This window comes from Ascidia mentula, chromosome 6 (assembly GCF_947561715.1).
Source record: "Ascidia mentula chromosome 6, kaAscMent1.1, whole genome shotgun sequence".
NCBI classification, from domain to species: domain Eukaryota; kingdom Metazoa; phylum Chordata; class Ascidiacea; order Phlebobranchia; family Ascidiidae; genus Ascidia; species Ascidia mentula.
The window spans coordinates 13,740,358-13,764,306 of record NC_138571.1 but is presented as its reverse complement, the minus strand read 5'-3'; the positions used below and the strand labels follow the sequence as shown (position 1 = coordinate 13,764,306).

Here is a 23,949-nt window from a genome sequence, read left to right as displayed (position 1 = left end):
AACGTCTTGTAAGGAAAAGAAGAAACAAGGTAATTTAACAATTGATATATTTGTGAGAGCAATAACTACGTTCTCAACATTTGACCCTCACGCCCTCTCGTCGTGGCATGCTTTGGTTAGTTTTTTTTCTAAAAGAAGAATGTCAAACGCAGAACGTCGCAAAAAAGTTCGTAAACTTCAAAGATTTTGGGAACGCAATAGAATTGACATAACAAGTAATCGTTGGATTTAGCATAGCATCTCTGACTGAATTGATTCAACTTTGATTTCATTCGATAGTGGGATGGTATAAGGTTGTTTGTGCAAAAGAAAAGCTTGCGACTCGCTTTGTAGCAACATTTATCGGCGAAAGTATGCACCAGAGCACCCCTATACCGTGTTTACAGTGGGGGGTGTAGGGTTGAAGTGTAATCGGCTCGTACAGCGGCAGCTCAATGTGTTTTTAGACATGTTTAATATTTTTGGAAAGCTTGATTTTTGGGCTTTCGTATGGTTGTAAATTGAAACTTGGGCCATAACGATAAAAAAAGTTATTAGGGAAAAATCGATATTTTTTCATATTTCAAAAATATAAATTCATTTTTCTGTACAAGCCCCAGCGAATTTTTCAAAAGTTTTGATATCTTTTGAAAGGGTTTAGCGCGTAGAATGTTATGCTTTAAAATTTAGCGAAGCGAATCTTGTTTTCGCGACTTATGTCATAATACGCAAATCATATTCATAACCGAATATGAATATGTTTGTTTTTAATATTTTTGGTATCGTTACAAACTTCAGCCTATGATCTGTATCGTGTGAAAAAATCATGGCGCTACCTCGTAAGGTGACCGAGTAACGCGCGTTCAAACTTTTGTTAACTGGCGATTTTTTTTTGTCAACTAACATCCCTCTGGTCATTTACGCTTGCATAGACAATCTGGCTGGACAATGGGTGATTGGTGTTAGCAAAATATATAAAAAGAGGGCCATAGCCGCCGCGTTGTTGTGCAGAACTGGGTTTTGGATGACGAAATATCACAAGGTGATGTTTGTTATGCATTGTTAAATAACACACTGCAAGCATGTTTACGAGGAGTTTGTGGGTGTACCGGAGTGCAAAGAGTTGCGGCGAACGTTCTTTCCTAGTAGTGCTATGTAATAGTCTTGAAATCAGTGGTGATGCATCTCAAACTATATTTGGTTTGATATCGTTTGAATTTGTTTGTTGAGTGCAAAGATCTGATGAGTTTTGTGGACTTTGAGTTCAAGCAACGGTTGTAGAGATCAGAGCTGTGTCTTTGTCCATTGCGATACTAATACCTTACCTGTAGAAAAGTCTTTAAATTTTAATTTGTTTTTAATCAACTTCTTTCAAAATATTTGATGAATAATACATTCCAAGTCACACTAACTTAACCCTTTAAGCCCCGCAATCACTTTTTAAAAATTGAAAATTTTTGATGCTTAAGTTCAGGTACCTATAACTTTATTTCTACAAACGCTAGACTAACAATTTCAACACAAAAATCATAGGAAAATTCATACTCTACACAATCATCGCTTTTCCAGTTCAATAACACCATGTTTTCGTGTAGTTATACCTAAAAAGAAAATGAGAAAGTGTGCATTAACATAGGCATGCTTGAATATGGAGGCAAAGATTTGAAGTTAAAGCCAGTTCGGGGTCAATCCATTATAATTAATGTTGGGAAAAAAGAGTGTGTTCAATCCATACTGAATAAAGCCAAAGAACGGTACTTTCAATTTTATCCAAAGAGTCAAAGACATGGTGCAGTGTACCACCTTGCTTTTAAAGATGGGCGAATTGTTGAAGTATTGCCTGGAACAAATGAGCCATTCACTCTAGTCAAAAACAAGGAGAGCATCGGTAAAGATTTCAAAAAGATCATGTTATATTTGCTTGAATGTGACAGTGAAGATGACGAAACAAATGATTCAAGTAACATTGAATGCTCTAGTAATGGAAAACAATCTCCTTGTATTCTACAAAGTTCAATGCCTGATTTTACTGATTACTTTGATTCTGGTGAACTGGACAATATTATTGGCAATCAATGGGACTTGTTAGCCCCAAAACTCGACAATCATGATGGCAAAAAATTCAATGATTTGAATTCTGCACTAGAGTCGTTGCATAAAAAAGTTGATGATTTAGACCAGTTGTTTATTTGTGTGCGCCGTGGGGCTCATATTCAACGTCAACTTAACTTGTGGAAAAGAGAAACCAAAAAGAAATTGGTTGTCCAATTTCAAGGTGAGACAGGGGATTGATTCTGGTGCAATGGCTAAGGAGTTCTTTAGTCTTGTTTTGCAAAGTATTTGTGAACAATTCTTTCCTGATGGTACCCCAGTTGACTCAATGCTTCATGTCCAAAATGGACATTTCAAAGTGTGTGGTGAAATAATAGCTTCAAGTTTGGTGCAAGGTGGGCCTGCCCCACATTGCTTACACCCAAATGTGTTCACAATTCTTGCTAACATGGATTTAGTTGATATAACCAACCTAAATCTTGACCAACACTTTACTGAGAATGAAGTTCAACTGATACAGAGAGTTTGTGCTGACCCATTAGTTCATACTGACATAATAACAGAAAATGGATACACAGGCAAAATCAATATTGATAGCGCCAGTGCAATTAGTCGCACAATCATGGTAAGCATCACTAATAAGCGGCTTTGCTACCTCAAAGAGTTTGCTTCAGGACTGAATCTGTTTGGTTTGTTCAATGTTGTCAAAAATAATGCCTTACTTTTTGCACCTTTATTCATTCCAGGCAAATTGACAGTTGATGCCAATTATGTGTTAAGTTTACTTCAACCACAATATTCCTCAAAAAATTCCACAAAGCGGTGCGTAGAGGAGAAGATAATGGATAACTTTCAAGATTTCTTAAACTATATTGAGGATAACTGTATTCAGGCCCCCACAGAAGAAGTTTTGGCTTACTGCAGTACTAACAGTGAAAATGAAGTCAATGCAGAAAATATTGGAGAGACAATGACTGCAGCAGCTGATTGTACTCCAGCTGGTGTGCTCGGTTGGCTAACAGGCCAAAAACATAGGCCAATATTTGGTGACAGTTTGTCCATATCTGTGGAATTTAATCATGACTACATGAGCAACAACCCAAACCACACAATCTGTTTTCCTGTTGTTGGCGCATGTGCGAAAACAATTACGCTCCCTACTAAACATATGGAAGAACTTCAAGATTTCAAACCCATCTTTATTACAGCAATGTCCAATGGCCAGGCTTTTGGTTTACATTGAAAAAAATATTCTATTTCATTGTTTATATTCATAAGTAGTTGTTACTTCATTGCATGTTTCAAGTGTTATATGTCAAAACAGCAATTTAGATTTTTTACGTACTCACTATTGTGTTCGTGACCGTCAGCATTGTCCAAGCAAAACTAGTGTTTTATTTTTTTATTCAACTGCCTCGTGTTTGTTTTGGTGAAAGCATATTTCTACCTTTGATACCAAAATTGTTTTTACCTGACACTTTGTATTCCATTTTAAAGGTGCTGCTGCATAATTGTGAGATTTTTGTTCCACTGCTACTCACCACTGTATATTTATGCACACACTTTTCTTCATTTACACTGCATGCTGTCTTTCACACTTTTCCATTCCATCATTTTTCGCAATACAATGAAAAAAAATTTACAATTTGTATCCTAGCATTTACAAACCACCTGTTTAGATTCTAGTAGTGCAGTATGCTGATTGTTAATCAGTGAGTAATATTGTAAAACAATTTTTCACAAGGTTGCCTGTAATTTACTTGTATTATGAAAATGAACGTACTTGTACTAACAACAAAGTTCAATTATTCTGAAGTCCAAACATGCATAAATGGCTGTGTACTTTGACTTTTTATTCTTTTGCAACCTCCATTATCCCTTTGTACAACTTCTGCAACAAAGGATCTTGGAACTCTCAAACCCTCCATCTCCAAACCATGCCACACAGAACGGCACCCCCCACATGAAGATGGACCTTCTATAATTTCTTTGATTCGTTTTTCAGCATCATTTATAATATTCGGATCTTTTTGCCAAGCACCATGTCTATGCAGCCCCATTTCTTGTAAGCGTCTTTTCAAGGTTCTCAAACTGAAAGTTACATTGTGGTAATTTTGTAACAAATGCAAAATTTCAGAGTGTTCATATCCTAGTTGAAAGTAGTGGGTGATGAGGTGTGTTTCATCAAAGGTGGTCCCTGCAAGGAAAAATTGTATTGTCCAAACCGAAATAACAAAATTGCAATGAATGTAGGCCAACTGGAAATACACAATACAAACACACTTACCATGGCCACAATGGGTACAAAATGAATGATCAAGTCCCACATAGTGATCACAATTTAAACAATTCAATCAGTTGAACAGTCCCTGCCAACAACTGGAGTATATAGGTAAATGCTTACTTAGCTGATATAGTCAGTCACCCGTCATGCAAAAATACGAACGGAGTGAAATCAACGAGAACCTGGCCTGTCACCACATTTTGCGTCACATGAAATATATTTCGCGCGATGTAAATATATTTCGCGCAGTGAAAATATATTTCGCGATGTTACGAAATTTTATTTGTAGCGGTCGAAATATATTTCGCGATCTCGAAATATATTTCGCGCAGTGAAAATATATTTCGCGAAGTGAAAATATATTTCGCGCTGTGAAAAAATATTTCGCGCAGTGAAAATATATTTCACGCAGTCTTAAAATATTTCGCGCAGTGAAAATATATTTCGCGCTTCGTTAATATTTTGCGGTGGCACTTATGGGCCACCGTAGTATGCAGTGACATCACTAAAAATTTTCTGCTTATTTTTCAAAAAAGTTGGTTTCAAACAACGACAATTTACGAAAAAAGTTCAAATACAAAGGTACAACTTTGTTATTTTTATGTGAAACTACAGCCCTTGCGCTATCCGTTGGTGAAAACCTCAAGTCGTTACGCGCACCACAGCGTGAGATATGCCCGAAAGAAAAAAGGCGCTCTGTTGTCTAGCCAAAGCCAATGTATTGGCTTGGTGGGGCTTAAAGGGTTAAGTTACGATTAGTTGAAACGTTGCTTCGTCTTTTCTGACATGCAATATTTGAGACGGACTCTTAATAAAAAGCAACATCCATCATCAGACTTGTAAAAATATCAAGGTTTTCTACTTTGGGTGTGAATGCCTACGCCAGTTTAGATAACAATAGTGTTCTGTCGCCACCCAAATCGAAAAATGGCTTTTTTGTGTAAGTTTGTAGCAAGAACAAGCAACTGAACTACTCCACAACTGCTCGTTTCAAAACCTCCGCGCCACTGCAAAATATTGTGAAGACCGAGTTTCATTGCCATTAATGGCATTTAATTGGAGTGTGGCTCTGATGGCTGTATTCGGAAATTTGGGCAATATTATTCATAGCTCTGTCGTCCTGTACAGACATGCCAGGTCAATGCCTAACCAGAAGATCGTCCACAAGATACTGTTGATAAATCTGGGAGCAGCAGATCTTTTGATGGGAATGTATATTTTCGTATACGTGATACTGGAGGCCATTTACGGTCCCCCATGTTATGGTCAACTACAATCACAAATTTGGCAGGAACAAAATTCTTGTACATTTTTGGGCATGTTAAGTTTAATCTCCAGCGAAGTATCGGTCACCACGCTCGTCGTGATAACAACATGTCGACTGTACAATATATTCAAGCCTTGTAAAACTATTTCGATTAAACCTGTTGTAACGGTCGCCACCTTTTCGTGGATTCTATGGATAACTGTTGATTTTATGCCTCTGATGAACCTGGAGGTCATTTTTAGTGACGGCATTTATGTCGTAGACGATTGCCCAAGCGCTCGATTGATTTGATGTCGCCTTCGAAGAATGGTTGGGATGTTGGGAGAAATACTGTGCAAAGTGAATTGTTCGCACTTGCTCTCCAGTCAGCGTTCTTGGTCTGATATTAGAAAGACGTTTAGTGACCCGAACATGTTTGATCCGGTCGCGTTGACAACAAAGAAATATTACAATACGGTCGTGTACTGTATGCCCAACTACTTGGTCACGAAATCCGTTCCGAGCATCGAATTTTTACTTGTTTTTGCCAATATTTACATGGCAGTTACTTATTTCTTCATATGTCGCCGTACGTTAACCTCGAATTGCTCGCCAGCATCCGGACAGAATAGAGAAAATGTTGAGAACCTTCGCATGCACCGACGTATTTTCGCCATCGTCGTCACCGATTTTGTGTGCATAGTACCATTGAGTGGGATATTTTTGATGAGAACATTCGGAGAGGGGTCGAAATTCGGGGATTTCATCCTTTATTTTGGTTTAGCTTTGCTCTTACCCATAAATAGTGCCATCAACCCATTGCTGTACACGAAAATGTGGCCAAAGTTATGGCGAAATATTTTGTTTCTCGAATACAAATGTCTTGAGTTCTGTTACGTCACTTGCTGGTTATCGTTCGTAATATCATGCTTTGGATAATAATAACTTTTCAATTGTGTTTGTGATGTTCATGATAAGAATTCGTGCTTCTGTAAAAATCGAGGTCGAAAATAAAACAAATATTAAAGAAAAGCTTTAAGCCGATATTTGTGTCAAGAATATCACAAAAAAACAACCACAAACGTAGGATGTTTGGTTTGCCCGATAAGCCCTTTGTAGCTTGACATTTAGTTACGCATAGGTGAGATACTGCGGCCGGCGTTCCTTACCACATAGTTACAAATAGCAGGGCGTCTTGTGGGCATAGAACATACCTGATATATACAAATCTGCGTTGTACATGAGAGTCTGTCATTGAATACACAGGAGTAAACGTTATGGGGTGCACATTTTATATTAATCGGGGAGTAAATTTTTCGAGACCACAGTCAAGGTCAACTCAAGCCTACAGTCAAGGATGCTAAAACGATAACCCCGAAACTGAAAACTTAAATTCAAGTTTACAACTTTATTGCCATTTGTTGTTTCGCTCAAGTAACACTGCTTGTTTCAGCTATGGACCATATCGCAAACAGGAGGTTTGTTCAGGATTTGACAAATACTGTCTGTGCGAGTTTACTGCCGCAATGGGAAAAGAGGAACCATGGTGGTTGTCGTTATATATGTTACTGGCTATCGGACATTTTCGAAACAATCTAGAAAATACATAGCATGTCAGACTCAGTATTATAAGTTATCTTATCCTTACCTTCTTTGTTCTGTTCCTTAATGTCATATATCTTAAGCATTAAAAATCTAGTATAGTTGTCTTAATTGACAGCTCATGATATAAACAAGCCTGTAGCAAAACCGCAACACCAAAACTGACTTTTGATTGATATTTTTATGAGCATGAGCAAGGCGATCACGTTAAAATCTCTTCCGGATGCCATATCACAATTAACAATACTTCTGTAGTTGCCTGGCAATATTTCTCCGTTGGTGACTGTTTATCAAGCCTCTGTTTCACGCCTTTCTGGCCCAAGAGGAACCGATACTTTTGGGTAAAAGTTGTCCCCGTCAACGCTATGGTTGGTATGCTCTATGCTGTGAATGTACTCTCCAGTCACAGCCATTTCAAATGACTTTCTTGCCAAACAGCGGAACGAAATCGTAGGTTGCATTACTAAGGTGGTGCTTATAGTTGTGGTGGCTGTTTTGAAAAGCGCAATTAAGTCTCTTGTGCCCGCTTTTTGATAAAAGTTTTTGATGAAATGAAAGAATTTAAAAAATCTAGAATTCTTTCCATGGTACCTTGTCTTTGTATTCGTTTTGAATTTTGACAAATCGATCGTTCATACCAACATAAAGTAAAGTTGGTTGAAATATCAGTTGGATCTTTCGGTTACAGATACGTTATTGGTTATGAAACCGATCACTTACATATTACATATAATGCACTATCTTTTGGAATTGGCAGATATTGTGTTTTAAAACAAAAAATATCCTAAATTTGTATGTGCATTATGTATCTTTAGATAATGCATTATTAGCTACATTAAGCTTCAAACACTAAGTTGCTTTAGTACCTACGTTTATATAAATACGTAAAACTTATACGGGGGCTGTGCCGAAGTGACTAAATAACTCTCAGCAATGGTCACTATTGTGTACGCACCGACTACTTGCTATACCTGCAGCAATAGTCCGGCAACTCCTATTAGTATTCCAGTTTCACACCGGATCTTTAACTTTTGAAACCAGTGTGCTAACTTCCCACCCTGTTAGTTGTATTTTATACAAATTTGGGTCCGGTGACAATCCTAATGATAGCGCGATTCCTCGTAAAGGCACGACACTGAAAAGCATTTTTTTTTATTTTAATCACCCATCTGTAATATACAAAAAAATCTTGATTATTGTTTGAAATTGTGTGCAGTTGTGTCAAATTAAACTTGTTCACTTTGCAGGGATGTAGCTTCAGATAGAAGGGGCTATAAACAAAAAAAAGGATTATGTTAAACCTGATCGGGATTCGTGCCCAAGACATCCTGGGTTCAAATCCAGGTGTGGACAAAAAAAATAATTGGCAACATCAGTCAAGCCGCCTATCCACGTAGAAAAATCTGATCGAGATTCGTCGTTAGGATGATCTGGTTTTAAATCCCGATGTGTTAACCCATATAAAAAGAGTGAAAAATAAAAATAAAAACATTAGGTACGTTCGCCTGAAATAATTGGTTACAGTAAACCCAAAGTTATCTCGTCCACGCCTGTGAGAATACAAACCAGCTTGATGTGGGAAAATTGTTATTTGCATCGATATGTTAATTGCACCGAACTCGGGTATTTAAAGTTGTTATATGGTATATCAATTGTACTATTCTTAAGTAATTGTTTGTTTCATTGTATACTTTTAATATTACGATAACGTACCTGCCCAGGATTACTTCGGTTTTTTCGGACACAGCACACTATTGTAAAGACAATAACCGCAACTGACAGAAGTACAGTTGCAACAATCCATACAGTCGCCCCTGCTTCGAAAATGTGCCACTGTTCGCTGCAAATGCACATGCATTTCTAGTAATTCAAGAAGGTTGCCCACAAAACTGTCAGCTGAAGGATTGCTAAAATTTACACATCATAAAATTTGCAAGGAGAGTATTTAAATATTGTTTTATTTTCCGACTTTAAACACCACCTAACAAGCGGCTACTATATCAATCCCCTTTCAATCATGATTGAGCACTTGGTGCAAACTAAGTGACTTTGCATATTTAACTGGGAATACCCATGTTATTTAACCATCAGAATGTTGTTTGTTTATGAACCAGATAGCATTGCAACTCCAACGACACATTTTTGCATAAATTTAACGTCATACTGAATACGCTGAAAAGATCCGTTTAGTCCACATACCTATTTAAAGGCTTAGAGGAACTGCTGCACTGACCAGGAAGGGCATTTCCTGACTTCGGATTTACGTTTGTTTTGTCTCCCTCTTCTGTAAAGGCTGAATTGAAATGATTTTTTGCGTCATTTTATTTTAAATCTTACCAGGATCGATGATGTCGACCAACAGCATCATTCCGAAGTCTTCGTGACGTAAAAAGTGACAATGGATGACCACGATGTCAGTGAACTTGTGAACCATAAACTGGATCTGAAAATGCAAAGTAAATTGTCCTTCGATTTTCCCACTACAGTTTATACCTAGCTGACAATTTGTGAGACTTGGAATGTGAGTTCCAAGGTTAGGAGTAAGAAGTGGAAACTAACAATTCGCCCATTTGGTTTCTAATGGCACAATTTGCCCACGATCGTATTTTGGTGCAATTCACATCAAGTATTATTTACAAAAGTAAGCTTTAGCGTCGTTGACCCGAAAATTTTCTTTATCGTATTTACCGTGATGTTAGATAACGGGGGTACCATTAAAGTGTCCCTATAGTCCCCACGTAGAGAATACCCAACTGTTCCAGGTACGTCTTTATTCCATATCTCGTGGTGTGGGTAAGATAGAAGTGTGTCGTTTCCAGGCACTTCTTCCTTGTATTTTTCATCTGCATTATAAACATTGTTATTCATATGGTGCATAAATTCGTAACATGTTTGTCCAAGGATGTCACTTCGTCCTTGTTTCTAATATTTGACCCTTATTATTTAACGCTTACGTTTCAGATAAAATATATTAGCCTATTCATTTTTCTGACAGGTCTTTATTTTTTTTGTTGTTTGGTCGTCAAAGTGTCAGCCGTAATTGTAATAACAGACTAAAGTGCTTTTTCTGGAAATTCCAATGATGTTATGCAGGAAAATTAACTGAGTCCTGGTTTATTTGTTTCTTCGGGGAATCTGCGCTAAGCCTAAATTTAAATTTGGTGGGAAACGAGTAATTTACCGTAAAATTCGTGTTGATAGTAACACACGCGGTCGTCCGATGACGTGTCTTGGGAAAATAAAATCCAAGGTTGCTTTGGGAACGTTTTATTCGATTGTATTGTCTGTCCAACTGGTCCTGTATATGGTTCATATCCAACAATCTAACAATAATACAAACGTGTTTGTCATCGTTGATATTATTTATCAAGTAGTCTGTTTGTTGTTTTGCATTTAACATGAATTTAAAATTCGGTCTTGGCAGACAGACAGGACCTGATGACGATGCGTGGTACGTGTTTAAAGCCAATTACTTCCTGTTTAAAAAACTCCATCAAGATCTTACTTTAAAGTGATTGACGTGTATGTGAATAGGATGACCTTCTTTAGGCACTGTGTTCAAAAAGTTCCACTGGACGGTTTCATTGACATTTACAAGGTGTCTGTAAATAAAGGTTTCATTTGTGCTTGTTCAACAACTTTGGTTTGAACATATTGGGTTTGGTTTATAGCTTATATATTCACACTGGTTTCTGTACTCTAGATCTGTTAATTTTGAAACGACATTCAAACATTAAATAAATCAAATACTTATCCATTCCTCACCTAAAGTAATGTTCCCCTGCAAATCGTTCGCGATTCAAAGTCAACTGAGGTCCGATCTCTATACTGAAAGTAGTGGCTAGATCTGTCTTTGTGGCAAAGTTGACGTATTCAGGTCTCGTGGGCAATGGTACGTTGCCGATGCTGAATGGTTGAACTGGTCCTGTCACTTTTAAAGTGAGAAGTGTTCCGTTGAATCTTCTTGTAGCTGTTCCTGTTGAGTTGCTGTCAACTTCTAAGGGTGTGGACCTGACCTGTATGGTAATAATTGCTTTTATTTGGTGTTTAAAAATTTGAATATTTTGCCTAAAATGTAAAAAATATTAAAAAAATAAAGCGTTGTTATGCAGAAATTAACCCATAAGAAGTTTCCATGCGACCACAGGGGGTAAGCCTAATGCACAATATTTATATCATTATTACTGGTGTAACCCAGACATGTGTATATTAAAACAAATCTTAATAGCAAAACCCACCACGTATATTCCTGGTGCGTTACAACGAACCAACCAATCAGCTCTACCCCCTGGCACTATTAGGGTTTTCATCTGTCTTGGAACCCGTGGTCGATCGAGGTAAACTCCGTCCAAAGCTATTTCAAGATATTCGCAGTCGCGTTGTTCGGCGTGAATGTTCACCAATTCCAACTCTAGGATTGGGCTTCCCCCGGCGTTCACCATTCTTCGAAAATAAAGTTTTGTTTTTTCTTTATTCGAAATTAAATGTGTCAAACTCATTTTGTGCTGAAACCATGTTTTTACGCTTGCCGCCGGTGAATCCTCGGTTTGGAAACTCCTGATTTAAGAAAATTTAGCTCAAATTTTATCGTTGCATGATTTTGTTGCCGGTTCTTTGCAAGCGTGTGAAACCAGTTGGGCCACAAGAAAGGGAAACGAACCCAGAATTATCCCTTGGGCTGTCGGTATGGCAGCCCTGGCTTTACGGGTGAATTTGACAGTTTGATGACCCTTGAACCTACATGTAGACCTTGGATCGTAACCCAACTTTTCAGTTCCTATATGTTTCAAGGTCATCATTTACCATGGCTTTTGTAGGCATCTTTAAATTGCTTTACGAAGATTTGCAGAATGAAAAAGAGTAATAAGTGAACTTGTATTTGTTTAGAAGGTTATATTTTTACCTTGGACAATTAACTCAGTCTGCGAGTTATTTCTCGTATATCCGAATGCAACATTTTGTACCTGAATGGTTACTTACCTAAATCTTTTCATTTGACCAGTTGGCATGGATAGAACAGGGTTAAGTTGCCCGTTGGTTGTGAAACTGTCCAATCCGCTTGTATACGTCAACCAGTCCTCAAAGTTTTCGGTTTTTGGTGGGCAGCCTGCTTTTCTTGATACGATACTAAAAAATGTCATTTAAATTTCATCCAATGTGCAAAATATAATGATTTTCACAATATTTCACAGTCACGAATGTTTTCAACTAGTAACGAACATGGTTTTGTCGGTTAACTAACCTTGTAAAGCCTTTTAAAACGTCGATCCGTAGGGTAAACAAACTAGATCAAACATTGCGCACTGTCTGCAGCTATTACGGATTGTTACGGAACAGGTTCAAAGGGTTCATTTGTTGCAAATAGTGTGTAGCAATTTACCACTATCACTATTTGTTTTTTAACCACCAAGTCGTACCTGCGTACAGTATCGCCATAGTCGTTTTGAATTCCAACGTAAGGGTCGGTGGAGTTATTTGCATATAGCAGGGTTGACTGGAAAATCAATTGAACGTCGTGGGCGCAATTGAAGGGACAAGTAACGGCTTTCAATTCATCGCTTATTTTTTGCTCATCATCTTGTACTATAAGCATACCGGCCATACCACTGTTCACCTGAGCATAATAACTGCCTTTAGTTTAGTTTGCTTACCAAACACCCTAAAATAAACGTTGGCATTAGGTTAGAAAAATACTTTGTATGTACAAGTGTGTATGGTAAAGTTCGCTGTATTGGGCGAAACCTTTTTTCCGTTTTTTCATAAATGCACAACACAGCATTCAGATATGACAGATTTTATGCCATTACTTTCACCATTTATGAAAGTATCGCCTATTTATGAACTCCTTTCGACTTGTTATCTCAGCCATATGGTAAAGTTTGGTTGACTTTTCACGATAACCAATACCTGTAGAATAGTTGAACCATGCAGATGTGGATGGTACCAGTAAGTCCCTGCAGGTTGGTCGTCTTCAATCTTGTACGAATATAAATAACTCTGACCGGGTTTGATACGTATCAGCACATTGTCACCGGGAACCTGCAAGTTACAATATAAAATAACCGTTTAACTTTTAAATCCTAATCTATAACAGAAATAATGTTTCAATATTTCACTTTTATCATCGGTCTAAAAATTTGGCAGTTGGTTTTCTGTCCTACAGTGGAAAGGCTTGTAGTGCATTCTAACATTTACTTGTAGACTTGTTGATGAGAAATGGTCGGAGAAAAAGTTGTCTGCATGTGCTAAACTTACTTGGGGATCTTTACGCCACAATAGTGGATTGTAAATACAAACCGTACTGTTTTGTACCTTTGAGTCAATGTGCAGACCGTGCAAATGTAGATTGGTGCTGTCTGGAAATCTGTTTTCATTTAACTTCCCACCCTTGTCAGCTGTATCCAAGTGATTCTCCTGTATTGACAAATTACAAAACATTGTCTGTAATTAGGATAAGAATGTAAATTTTCCACGTGCTAAGTTGAGGACAAACCCCTTCAAATTGTGTTTTCATGAAAAGGTTTCGGTTCAGCAGTAGAAATACCGCTTTTACGCAAGTTTAATTCCCCCGTTGTTTGCAAATACGCAACTTTAACCATTTTGTTACGTTTGAGAGCACTGGTGACTAAAGCATCCTCTTTACTCCTATCTCGCAGGTTGTAAAGTCTACACGTAAGAAATTGTGGGTAATTTTAGTGTCAATTCCATATACCAGTGATATTTCCAGGTGATCTCCTTGCTTGACCATAATCGTGGGGCCGGGTATTTTCTGATTGTAAGTACGACGTTGGATGCTGAACCAGTCTACTTTTAAATATCCCTTTTCAGCCAGCAGATTGACTTTCCACTTTGTGTGGGTGGATTTGAGAGGTGTTGGTTGCTTAAACCGTGCACCACCTACAGCGATAAACAGTCGGATTTAAAACGTAAGAATACTTGTGACATGAAAATACAAAATTCACAGCATGATGTGTTGGATAAGTTGGGTGATAGTATTTCTATGTTAGTACCAATTAATTACCGGACTTCAATGGTTAATTATGTTGGTTTTAGCGTAGAGAAAGATTTTCAGTATATTTGCGTTGCCAAAAAACAAGCATCGATACACCTCCGCAAAAAGGAAAGATTTCGTCCATATGCTGTCTAGTGGAATTCACAACTATCAATGCTTTTCGGGAAACAGTTTAGCTACAAACCTCTTAAAAAAGTGCAATCTTGAGCAATCACAATGGCGATAAGATTCTGAAGCAGTAAAGCAAACTTTAAACCCTTCATATTGAAACTTGCGACTTCAACCTGTTAGTGAGCATAGAACATACTTTGGTATGTAAATTGATACAAAACCAGTTTTGTACACAAGAGTCTGTCATTAAATACACAGGAGTAAACGTACTATGAAGTGCATATCACACTTTATCTTAATCGGTGCAGAGAAAACCACAAGCACAAACCACACGACCTGCCTTCAGTTCGCGAACTAGCTGAAGTATTTGTCAGTTACCACGACAATCCCCATACCTACAACATTAGTAACATTTGCAGGTGATTTGCAAGTACCACTGGATACTCACCTTTTCGTCTACAGTCAAGGTTACTTAAAACGATAACGCTGAAACTAGCTCAAATCTCGCAACGCCATTGCCATGCGTCGTTTTGCACGAGTGACAATGCATACTTTAGCTCTGTACCACTTCGCAAACACCACCAGTTATCCAGAGTTTAGTAAATATTTTATGTGCGAGTTTACTGCCGTATCAGGGAAAGAGGAACCAAGGTGGTTGTCGCTATGTTTGACCAGCTATTGGGCATTTTCGTAACATATAGTACATAAATATCATGATTACAATCTTCTGTGTGTTCCGGGCTTCCTACATACGAGTTATCTTATTCTTTATTCATTTGTTTTGTATCTTCTCTCATAACCTAAGTATTCAAATTCATGGTTGCCTTAATTGAATGTTGATGACATACTATGTACGGGGTTGTGAGAACAAATCCCAAGCCGCAAAATAGCTCGATGAGTCGTAGTAATGTCTTGTCACAGCCATACCAAACAAAGAAATTTTTTGAACATGTAATTTACCGATGCACTACGAGCTTGGTAAGCTTAAATGCACCGCAGTTTTCAACGATAAGTCACGTGACATGGCTATAGCATCAACACAAAGTGGTTGACGAAAAGGGCAGTGTCACATAATTACAGTTAAAGCTTGTTACTGTCCGCGGCACCACACAGCTTCAGGAACACCTTCGAAGTAAAAGTTATTTGTAACGTGTACACGATTTGAAACATGTTTTACGTATGTCGTGAGTACCAGGGGCGAAAAACTTGATTCGGGCAAAGTCTTTATTATAATTTGAAGAGAAAATGAACGCCCCGCGACTCACAAGCCGTATAATTAGAACCACGAACGGTCAAAACAAAACAACTCTATCGGCAATTGCTGATGGTTGGGAATCGGCTGGGGAGTTTTTGTCACATCATTTGACCAAAAAAAACTCGGCTCGTGCATCTGCGACAATTTGACCCGGAAATATAAAACCAAAGTAAAGTAGCTGGCAAAGAGGCACAATCCGATACTCAGCATTCATCGCGAAGTAACAAATTCTTATGTTTAAAATATCCACAATGTCAAGAACTTCTCATTACCCATTTCAATATGAACTGCATGCAACTGTTTCGTGCAGTGGCTGGGACGTCATTGACATCCGCAGCATCAACTGGTAAAAGTTCCATTCTCTTGGACAAAAGATACATTAAATAGAGGCCTGATAAACAGCAAGTTGATTGATGATGAAAAGTGAGTTGACGGCAACCGTTACGGGTATTTCTATTTCGCCGTAGACGCGCACCATAAATATGAAATTTAATAGTTAGTTATTATTACCCATGCATTATAGAGAGGGATTTTCGCAGTAAGGCTGGAGATTCCATTTATTTATTTATAAAAACAAAACAAGTTGATTGATGAGATATAGAGCCGAAGGCTGTGGTAGAGATATTGTTGATTGACTTTCGGAATGTTTTTGACGTCAGCATTATTGGCAGCAGGCCTCTGTACATGATGAATGTTTTAGTCATATACGCGGTCCAATTATCAGAATGAAAGCTATTTGCGGAAAACAAGTAGCAATTACTAATTTGTCTGTGCGGCATAAGAAGATCGATAAACAGTCCGTTGATTTATTGAGAAATTAGACGCCAGCCACCGTAGAGATATCGCTAATTGCAGCTAAGTATCCGGGAAAATTTGAACGTCATTACCTGGCGCAAATAATCAACAGTCAACAGTATAGAATGAGTATATCAGCACGCAGAAAGCTGTTCATGCTTATAGCTGAAAATGCAGAACTGGTAATGTAACAGAAGTTTAGTTTGTCAACTTGTTCGCTAAAATTAACAGTTGTATATATTCTTTCAGTTATATGTACGTTATGGTTTTTGTTGTATTGCTACTGATAAGCAAGATTGGAACAACTCTATGTTGGTTCCTTATTTCTAAATGGAGCGATAAACTTGTACAGTTAAATGTCTGTAAAACCATGTAACGAACGTGAACCGGTTATTTGCTATGTGGCGTAGGCTGTAGGTATGAAGAATGAAAATGCGCGGAATTTATAATCGTGCAAAAGGGTGACACTAATTTTAATTCCAATCCTATACCAACTTGGACGGTATATGCACGTTGAAACGTAGTATTGATGTTTGTTATTTGTTGATAAATGTCAATCTCCTCCATACTGATTGTTTGCGGATGTGGTATAATTATGTATCGTGTGCTAAGTTTATTGTGTATACTTCTGCAACACAAAATTCCATAAAGGCATGTTTGCAGTTTTATGCTTTTAGAACTCGGTAACATGAAGTCCACATACATACTAGTTGAGTGTAGGGCTGTTGTTTGCAGGCTTAAGAATTTGGCGTACTCGGTAAATTGAGTTGAAATTTGCGTATAAAATAAATGAAAAAAAGTTTGTTTAGCAGCCAAGAACAGGTAGGCTAACTTGCAAACATACGTCGTTCTTTCTCCGTTTACTTCAATAAAACGATTTGTCTGGAACACAGACGTATCGTTTCAAGATAAGTTAAATTTCGAAAGAATATTTGTTGTTTAACTCCACACTTTGAAGACACGCTTGGAAGATATGAAAATATTGGAGATTATTTTATTGCTCCTGCATCTCTTATCAGTGGTTCGGACACAAACCTGCAAACTTAATGGTGATTTTTTTTAAATGAAAAATGTTTGGTTTATTAGATGTAAATTGGCCCACTTTAAATCCGTTTCACTCTAAAGCAGAGGTTCCCAACCTTGAGCATTCGTACAAGTGTAGGGTGCGAGATTAGATTACATGGATGTAAGAAGGTGCTTATATAGAGGCCCATGTCAGCCTAGAGGCCCTATGAATACTAATGTTTGCCTTAAAACCAAGGATTTGCATTGTTAAGGGGGATTCCACCTATAACCGTTACATTATTGTTCTCTCGATGGCCCTAGACAATAATGGGATATAGGCTACGACGAATGTTTAAACAAAACGAAGTGATAGCTCAGACACCGCAAACAAAGGTTGTGAACTGCTCTAATTGGCCATATAATAAAAAACCTATGTTTTTTTTCAGCAAATGGCATACACCCACAAGAGAGTTGGTCGCCTCCAAAAGGACAGTTAAATTCAGCAAACTCTAAATTGCGCGTAACCTTACGCGCAGAAATAGGGTTATTTAATGTGCAATCCTGGTTGTCGTTGTATCGCCGAACCTTCAATCAACAAATACCCGCTCCCACAATCCGAGTAAAGCAAGGCGATGAACTAGCAATTGATTTGGTGAATAAGCAATGTGGAGCCAATAATATGAATTTGTGTATAAGCTGCAGACAGATGGCCATCTGTCTGCAGCTTGTACACAGATTTGGTGAATATTGAGAACACTAAATAGGTTCAATTCTTTTAACTGTTACAAACAATGCCTGAGCACAGTAGCCGAACAAATAAACCCGAAGTTAATGCAGGGAAATCATAGTTTCGACCACGTATAGTTAAGAGTAAGACAATCATTCATTGGCACTCACCAATAGCGAAACTACATGTAAGCTTAGTTAATTCGTGCCTTAATCAAAGAAAGATTTTGACTGAAGTCTGTTGCGAGATCTACGCTTTTTCATTTATTGTCGCGTTGTATAGAGCATTCCTTAGTCACGTGTGCTATGTTTGCAGATAAACAAATTGACCAACCCTGACATAAACCGGGAGGAAAACGAACTTCGATATCCGAATAGTACCAACCTGCATTTGCACGGTTTGCATATCGACTCAAAGGTGAAAAAGCAAAATGTTTACTTTTAACACACGTTTAAGGTAATTATACGTACCGCTATAATTATATCAGCCATTGGTATAGCTAGAATCCAAAGTTAGACCCCATTCCATAACGTTAATATTTTTGCAAGTTGGGTTTGCCAGATTTGTGGAAATCTTTTTTATCAAATAAATTAAGCAAATCCCATTCATTTTTTTATGGCGATTTATCATAGCATTACTTGCTTAAACCCATAGCTTAAAATAATTGGCCCCCAACAAAATTTCGGCCTATAGCTACGTCATTCCTTTGAACCAGCGTTGGGTTAACGGTTAAACCCTTCTAAACACAGGCACCTGGGGATGATGTCTTCATTCACATAAAACCGACTAGTTCTTATTCGTACTCGTACAAGATCGAAGATGACCAACCGCCCGGGACTTACTGGTACCATCCACATCTGCACGGGTCGACCATTTTACAGGTTTAGAAAATTTGAAACTACATTTTGTTTTATCTCCAAGCTATTTGCTTGCTAAAAATACTTTTTCGTGACCTGTGCTTTTTATTCTAATGATTTTTAAAGGTCAACAGTGGTATGGCCGGAATGCTTATTGTGGAGGACAATGAAGACACGAGTGGTCAATTAAAGGCGGTTTCTTGCCCTTGGAACTGCCAGCTTGAAAAACAACTAATATTTCAACCCACTTTGCTTTATGAAAACGAAAACGACGCATTTGCTGAACTTCTAGACAAATACCAGGACATGTCAACGGCATGGCCATGGTTAGTTCATGCTGATGGGCATAAACCAGATATTGCATTTGATTGGTTGCTATTCGCTGAAAAGTGTCTGTGGCATTTTTAATCAATTTATTAGAGTTCCAAAAAATAATCTATTTACAACGACATTAACTTTTGAAAAGCTATCACTGTAACTTATTTTGTTCAAAACGGTACACCATATAGCCTTTTAACAAACAAACAACAAGAGCATTTGTGCCTCCTGGAAAACAAAAAAATACACATACTTAGTAGGGGAGGTGGATACACAAAGACAAAAATCTCCTTTAGATTACACCTGTTTTCTGGAATGTTCTTTTACAGGGGCAAAACTAAAGATGGTTGCCCACCAAACGGACAAAACCTTACAAGCTGGTTACACGGATCAAGCGGACTAAACAATTTTACAACCAATGGAAAACTGAACCCTTATCTTTCTATAGACACAGGAGATACGTATAGATTTAGGTAATTGTTTTTATGTGTTTGTTGGTTATTTTATTTATACTACGGAGATCAGATTATATTAATCATGGTTCTTCACAAAAAGGATGGTGAACGCTGGTGGCAGTGCAGTGCTAGAGCTGGACATGGTAAAGCAAAACACTGATTTGCGTGATTGTGAATACAAAGAAATCGCAATGGATGGTGTTTATCGCGATTCACCTGTAACCCCGTCAGGAGGGAAAACACTTCTGCCTCCGGGTGGAAGATCAGATTGGCTTGTTCGTTGCAACCGTTCCGGAACATACGTGGTAAAAATCCACATAAATTAATTGATTTAGTATGAATACAAAAATAGTCGAAATTTAACCAAAATTTATATTGTACGATTGCGCATGCTGCGTACATAAAAGCAGCCAAACTGAATTGCCCAAGCCCAGATCAGTTTAAAGCCTCTCTTGATTTCCAATTTACGACTTTCCTTGCATTTGCATACAAATAGGAACGGCGTATACTATACATACCTTGTTATCGTTCGCAAAGCACTTTTACTTGGCAATACACGTGTATAGGTGAGGTCTTGGCCCATGGATTCCGACACGGTAGCGCTTGGCGAAGAGACACGCCGGTACAAAGGAATTCTTCTCACAGTTAAAGTGATTGGAAGCACCAAATCTGGCAGTATTGGTAACGTTCCTTTGCCTAAAAGGCCACACTACGTAAATTTTCCGACAAGAAGCGACCTTAACACCAGTTTCAGCATCGAGGTCGGTCCGCAGCTGACTTTGAACAGGGAACGATTTTCCGGTGCAAGCTATTTTAGGTATGTTGGAAACGTTGGCGTAGCCACGGATAAGTTAACAAACCTAAGTTTACCTGCAAGTTTAGGTAATATACTAGAATTTTAAATTTCGGACTGGTTACGCCACTGCGGTCCGAGAGTAGGCTACCAAAATGTAAACAAAATTACAATCGTTGCGTTTTCTCCTATTTTAAACACAGTAAGTTGTCCTGTAGTTAATTAGGTGGGGTAATGTGACAATTTTGAGCAGGTAATGAGGAAAACATTCCATCTTGCATTAGAAGCCAGGTGGTACGCATTAGTAATCTAGAGCCAATACATGCAAACCTCTAAATAGAAATACCTCTTCAACACAAACGTTGCAATTGCAGATTGTTGCTGATGCTGCCAGACATATTATTCAATAATTTAAAGCTCATTGGGCAAGAAAACTTGTTAAGCCTTTTTCGCTCTTTTTCGCCTTGTTTGACTCGTTATTATTTATGGTCGCGTGAACGTTTTACTTCACTTGTCCTGAGGAAGGTCCGTTGTACAACGACCAAAACGTCGTCCACACAAGTTTTTTTGCCAGATGAGCTTAAAATTGTTGTTGCAATTGCAGACATTTGGAAAACGTTGATGAACAAGTACAGTGGAATCTATTGAATACATCTCCCAAGGAAGGTCATCCTATTCACATTCACGTTAACCATTTTAAGGTAAGCGACCTGTAATCAATGGTGGAATTTAGTCGGTTCTTAGAATGTTAATGACCACCGCGAATCGGTTGTTAGCAAGCAAATGCATGGGACTGTGTTTCACGCATTGTGTAATGACAATACAGAAGAGCTAGCACATAACCTCGTATATAAAGAGCCCTGGTTCTATGGCATGCTGCAAGTGAGAGAACTGGTTAAAATATTCTCTCCACTGCTTGTTATTGTTGCTGAGTGATTAATGCATTTTTCATTTGCGTTTTTCAGGTGGTAAGTTATAACCCGTACATTGGACCAATCGGTGACAGCATCGACAACAACAATTTTCCAAACGATCGCTGGTTGCTCTTTTCCCAAAATACATCCCTTGACAACCGAGTCTGTTATTATCAACACAAAAACTATGGTGAGATTTGCGTCGCTTACTGCGCATTTTCCGCCCCTTAGTGGTGTGTGGCCGATAGCAAAATGACGTCACCACCCGCGCGAGCCTTATTTGTGACGTCGGTCAGGTCAGCTCCTTATTATAATGGAGCTACACCAATCGCGTCAGTCAAACTGATGATGACATAAGTTTTTGTCGAAACGTCTTATTTTCACATGCCAGTGTTAATAACAATATGGGCCAGTCTATTTATACTCAGAATTATGGTGAGATGATCCTAATTTTGTGAGATAATACAGTTAAAGTAACCAAAGATACTACTCACCTCGCCAGAGGTTTTCATAAATGTTTTTACTTTTCAGTACTGCTTAATTTTCAGCCACACTTACTGACATAAAAAGCACCTTGCTTGTTTACGTTGTATAGTTAGAAAATAACGACCGTTGTTAAACAGATCACAGATACGGAAATAGGAAACTCTCAACCGATACAAAACAATCTTATCAACACGAGCATTTGTGGAACAGGGTCCAACAAGCTGGATACACAGCACCTGGCACTTACTTGGACACTATTATGGTTCCACCGCTGTCTAATATAACGGTGGGTTTAATTTTCCACCGCTGTCTTGATTTGTCTCTTCTTATTCGGTTTACACCGTATTCGATTTTTAAAAAAATACTATACATGCAAAAACTGGAAAAACACCATTGAATGTAACTTTGTTATCAACAAAGTTTTTTTTTAAATGTCCAAGGGCGCCGAATAAGCTATATAAGATTCATAATGTCATAATGATCCTGTGGTTTAGATTCAGTTCATGACCCACAAATTTACGGGAGTCGTCGTCATCCACTGCCACTTTCTACGTCACGAGGATAATGGAATGATGATGGTAGTGGACATTGTCAAACCAGGTTAAGCTTCATTTTGGTACTTACAGTCGCTGATGATTCAACAGATCTGATACAACATATTTACTGCAAATTGCTGATGAATTGGGTAGTTTAAAGATCTTCTATCCAGTAAAAGTACTTTGTTTTGGCAAAAAATAGCATTGTCTGCTTATGTCTTTACAGGAGATAGGGGCATACCAGTCCATCCCGAATCAGGAAACGCCTTGCCTGGTCAGTGTATTGGTGGTGCAGCTGATGCAGCCGCAAGAAAAAGGTTTTTTTTGTAATACTATACTTTTTAGAATTGGCTATTGAACATCATATAGCCTGCTATATACAAACCACGTCTATTGTCAAGGTCGTAAATATGTTGATTGCTTTTATGCACTGGTGCGAAGTGATGAATAGAGAAATAGCTAAAAAGTTGTTTATACCTATTCTTAGTTTATATTGGTAACCTTACTTATTTTCCAGATACGACGTTCTTCTTTTCATCCTGACCATGTTCCTGACTTCCGTGCCCCTCTGAAGAGAAAAAACATTTAGTCTACACTGTACATAAACGCACCGTGTATATACAGATTAGAAAGTGTGGCCTGCCATAGTTTTACCACCAGCGTCGTTTTCAATAAAAAAATCGTGTAATTATCTTCGTTTGCTTTCAAGCTAAGCCGCCAGAACGTAATTTGAAAGAACAAGTTCGCCTTCGGTTACATTTAAACTATCGCCCCTTGGTATTTGCGGTCCGCATTAGACCGACTGAGCAACAAGAGCCCTTTTTGTCTGAATGGTAGTTGTTTGTAAATGTCCATCTACCATTTGAAACCTATTTTACTCGGGTAAAACCTTGATAAACTTGATTCAGACAACATCGTTACAATATAGTTTAAAGACAAAATGAGATTCAAATATTTGCAATTAAGAATAGAAAAAACCATATAAGCGTATCGGACATTCTAATTTGAAAGTCGGTGCTTATATAGCAATTATGTACTATAAGCTTCAGAGCGGGCGTAAGAAACGTAAAGATTCTGATATCCACAACCAATATATTTTGCGTGGTTGAATAGTTGAGGTGTTTACGGATGCCACAACGGTTCCTCCTGGGAAAGGGAAACCGGAACGGGGATTATCAATTGCGTCCCGCACATAAACAAAGCCAATACAACAGTCAATTTTTAAAGGCTGACAATATTGCTAATTGGAATATCGCAACCAAATTTTCATTTTATAATTTTTCGTTATCGGCAGTTACATAGAAACAACAATTTAGTAGCTAGTTGGAACTTTGCGTTTTCGCTGCAGGCCTCTGTGTTGCGTGATATGTGATTATAAAAGTAGCCCTTCAAGCGGCAAAGCAAAAATATACGTATGTGAACGTAGATTTAAATGCAGAACAATATTACGTAATGTAAACTCATATGTTTGACGTCTGGCATTTACATAAATTGTTGTGATTATGAATAACAAAATGACGAC

The 23,949-nt window shown here is 38.1% G+C and overlaps 2 protein-coding genes and 1 pseudogene across 2 annotated transcripts; 2 read left to right on the top strand and 1 right to left on the bottom strand.

The window, feature by feature from the left end:
- The first annotated feature begins 1,598 nt into the window (after positions 1–1,598).
- LOC145905622 (uncharacterized) lies at positions 1,599–3,607 on the top strand (annotated as a pseudogene).
- A 4,782-nt stretch (positions 3,608–8,389) lies between these two features.
- On the bottom strand, positions 8,390–14,438 carry LOC145907244 (laccase-like). The gene is made up of 15 exons (XM_082994672.1): positions 14,360–14,438; positions 13,876–14,060; positions 13,476–13,577; positions 13,071–13,202; positions 12,581–12,777; positions 12,144–12,290; positions 11,402–11,606; positions 10,929–11,179; positions 10,669–10,765; positions 10,345–10,486; positions 9,852–10,006; positions 9,501–9,606; positions 9,363–9,456; positions 8,877–9,003; positions 8,390–8,434 (listed from the first exon to the last, which is right to left on the bottom strand). Exons 1-15 carry the CDS (start codon positions 14,436–14,438, stop codon positions 8,390–8,392), a joined length of 2,064 nt encoding a protein of 687 aa, XP_082850798.1.
- A 2,796-nt stretch (positions 14,439–17,234) lies between these two features.
- On the top strand, positions 17,235–23,079 carry LOC145905620 (multicopper oxidase mco-like). The gene is made up of 14 exons (XM_082992867.1): positions 17,235–17,385; positions 17,788–17,993; positions 18,384–18,485; positions 18,818–18,949; positions 19,052–19,251; positions 19,573–19,716; positions 19,799–20,003; positions 20,265–20,515; positions 21,096–21,192; positions 21,457–21,595; positions 22,029–22,177; positions 22,386–22,491; positions 22,654–22,744; positions 22,945–23,079. Exons 1-14 carry the CDS (start codon positions 17,310–17,312, stop codon positions 22,997–22,999), a joined length of 1,953 nt encoding a protein of 650 aa, XP_082848993.1. The 5' UTR covers positions 17,235–17,309; the 3' UTR covers positions 23,000–23,079.
- Positions 23,080–23,949: the final 870 nt, after the last annotated feature.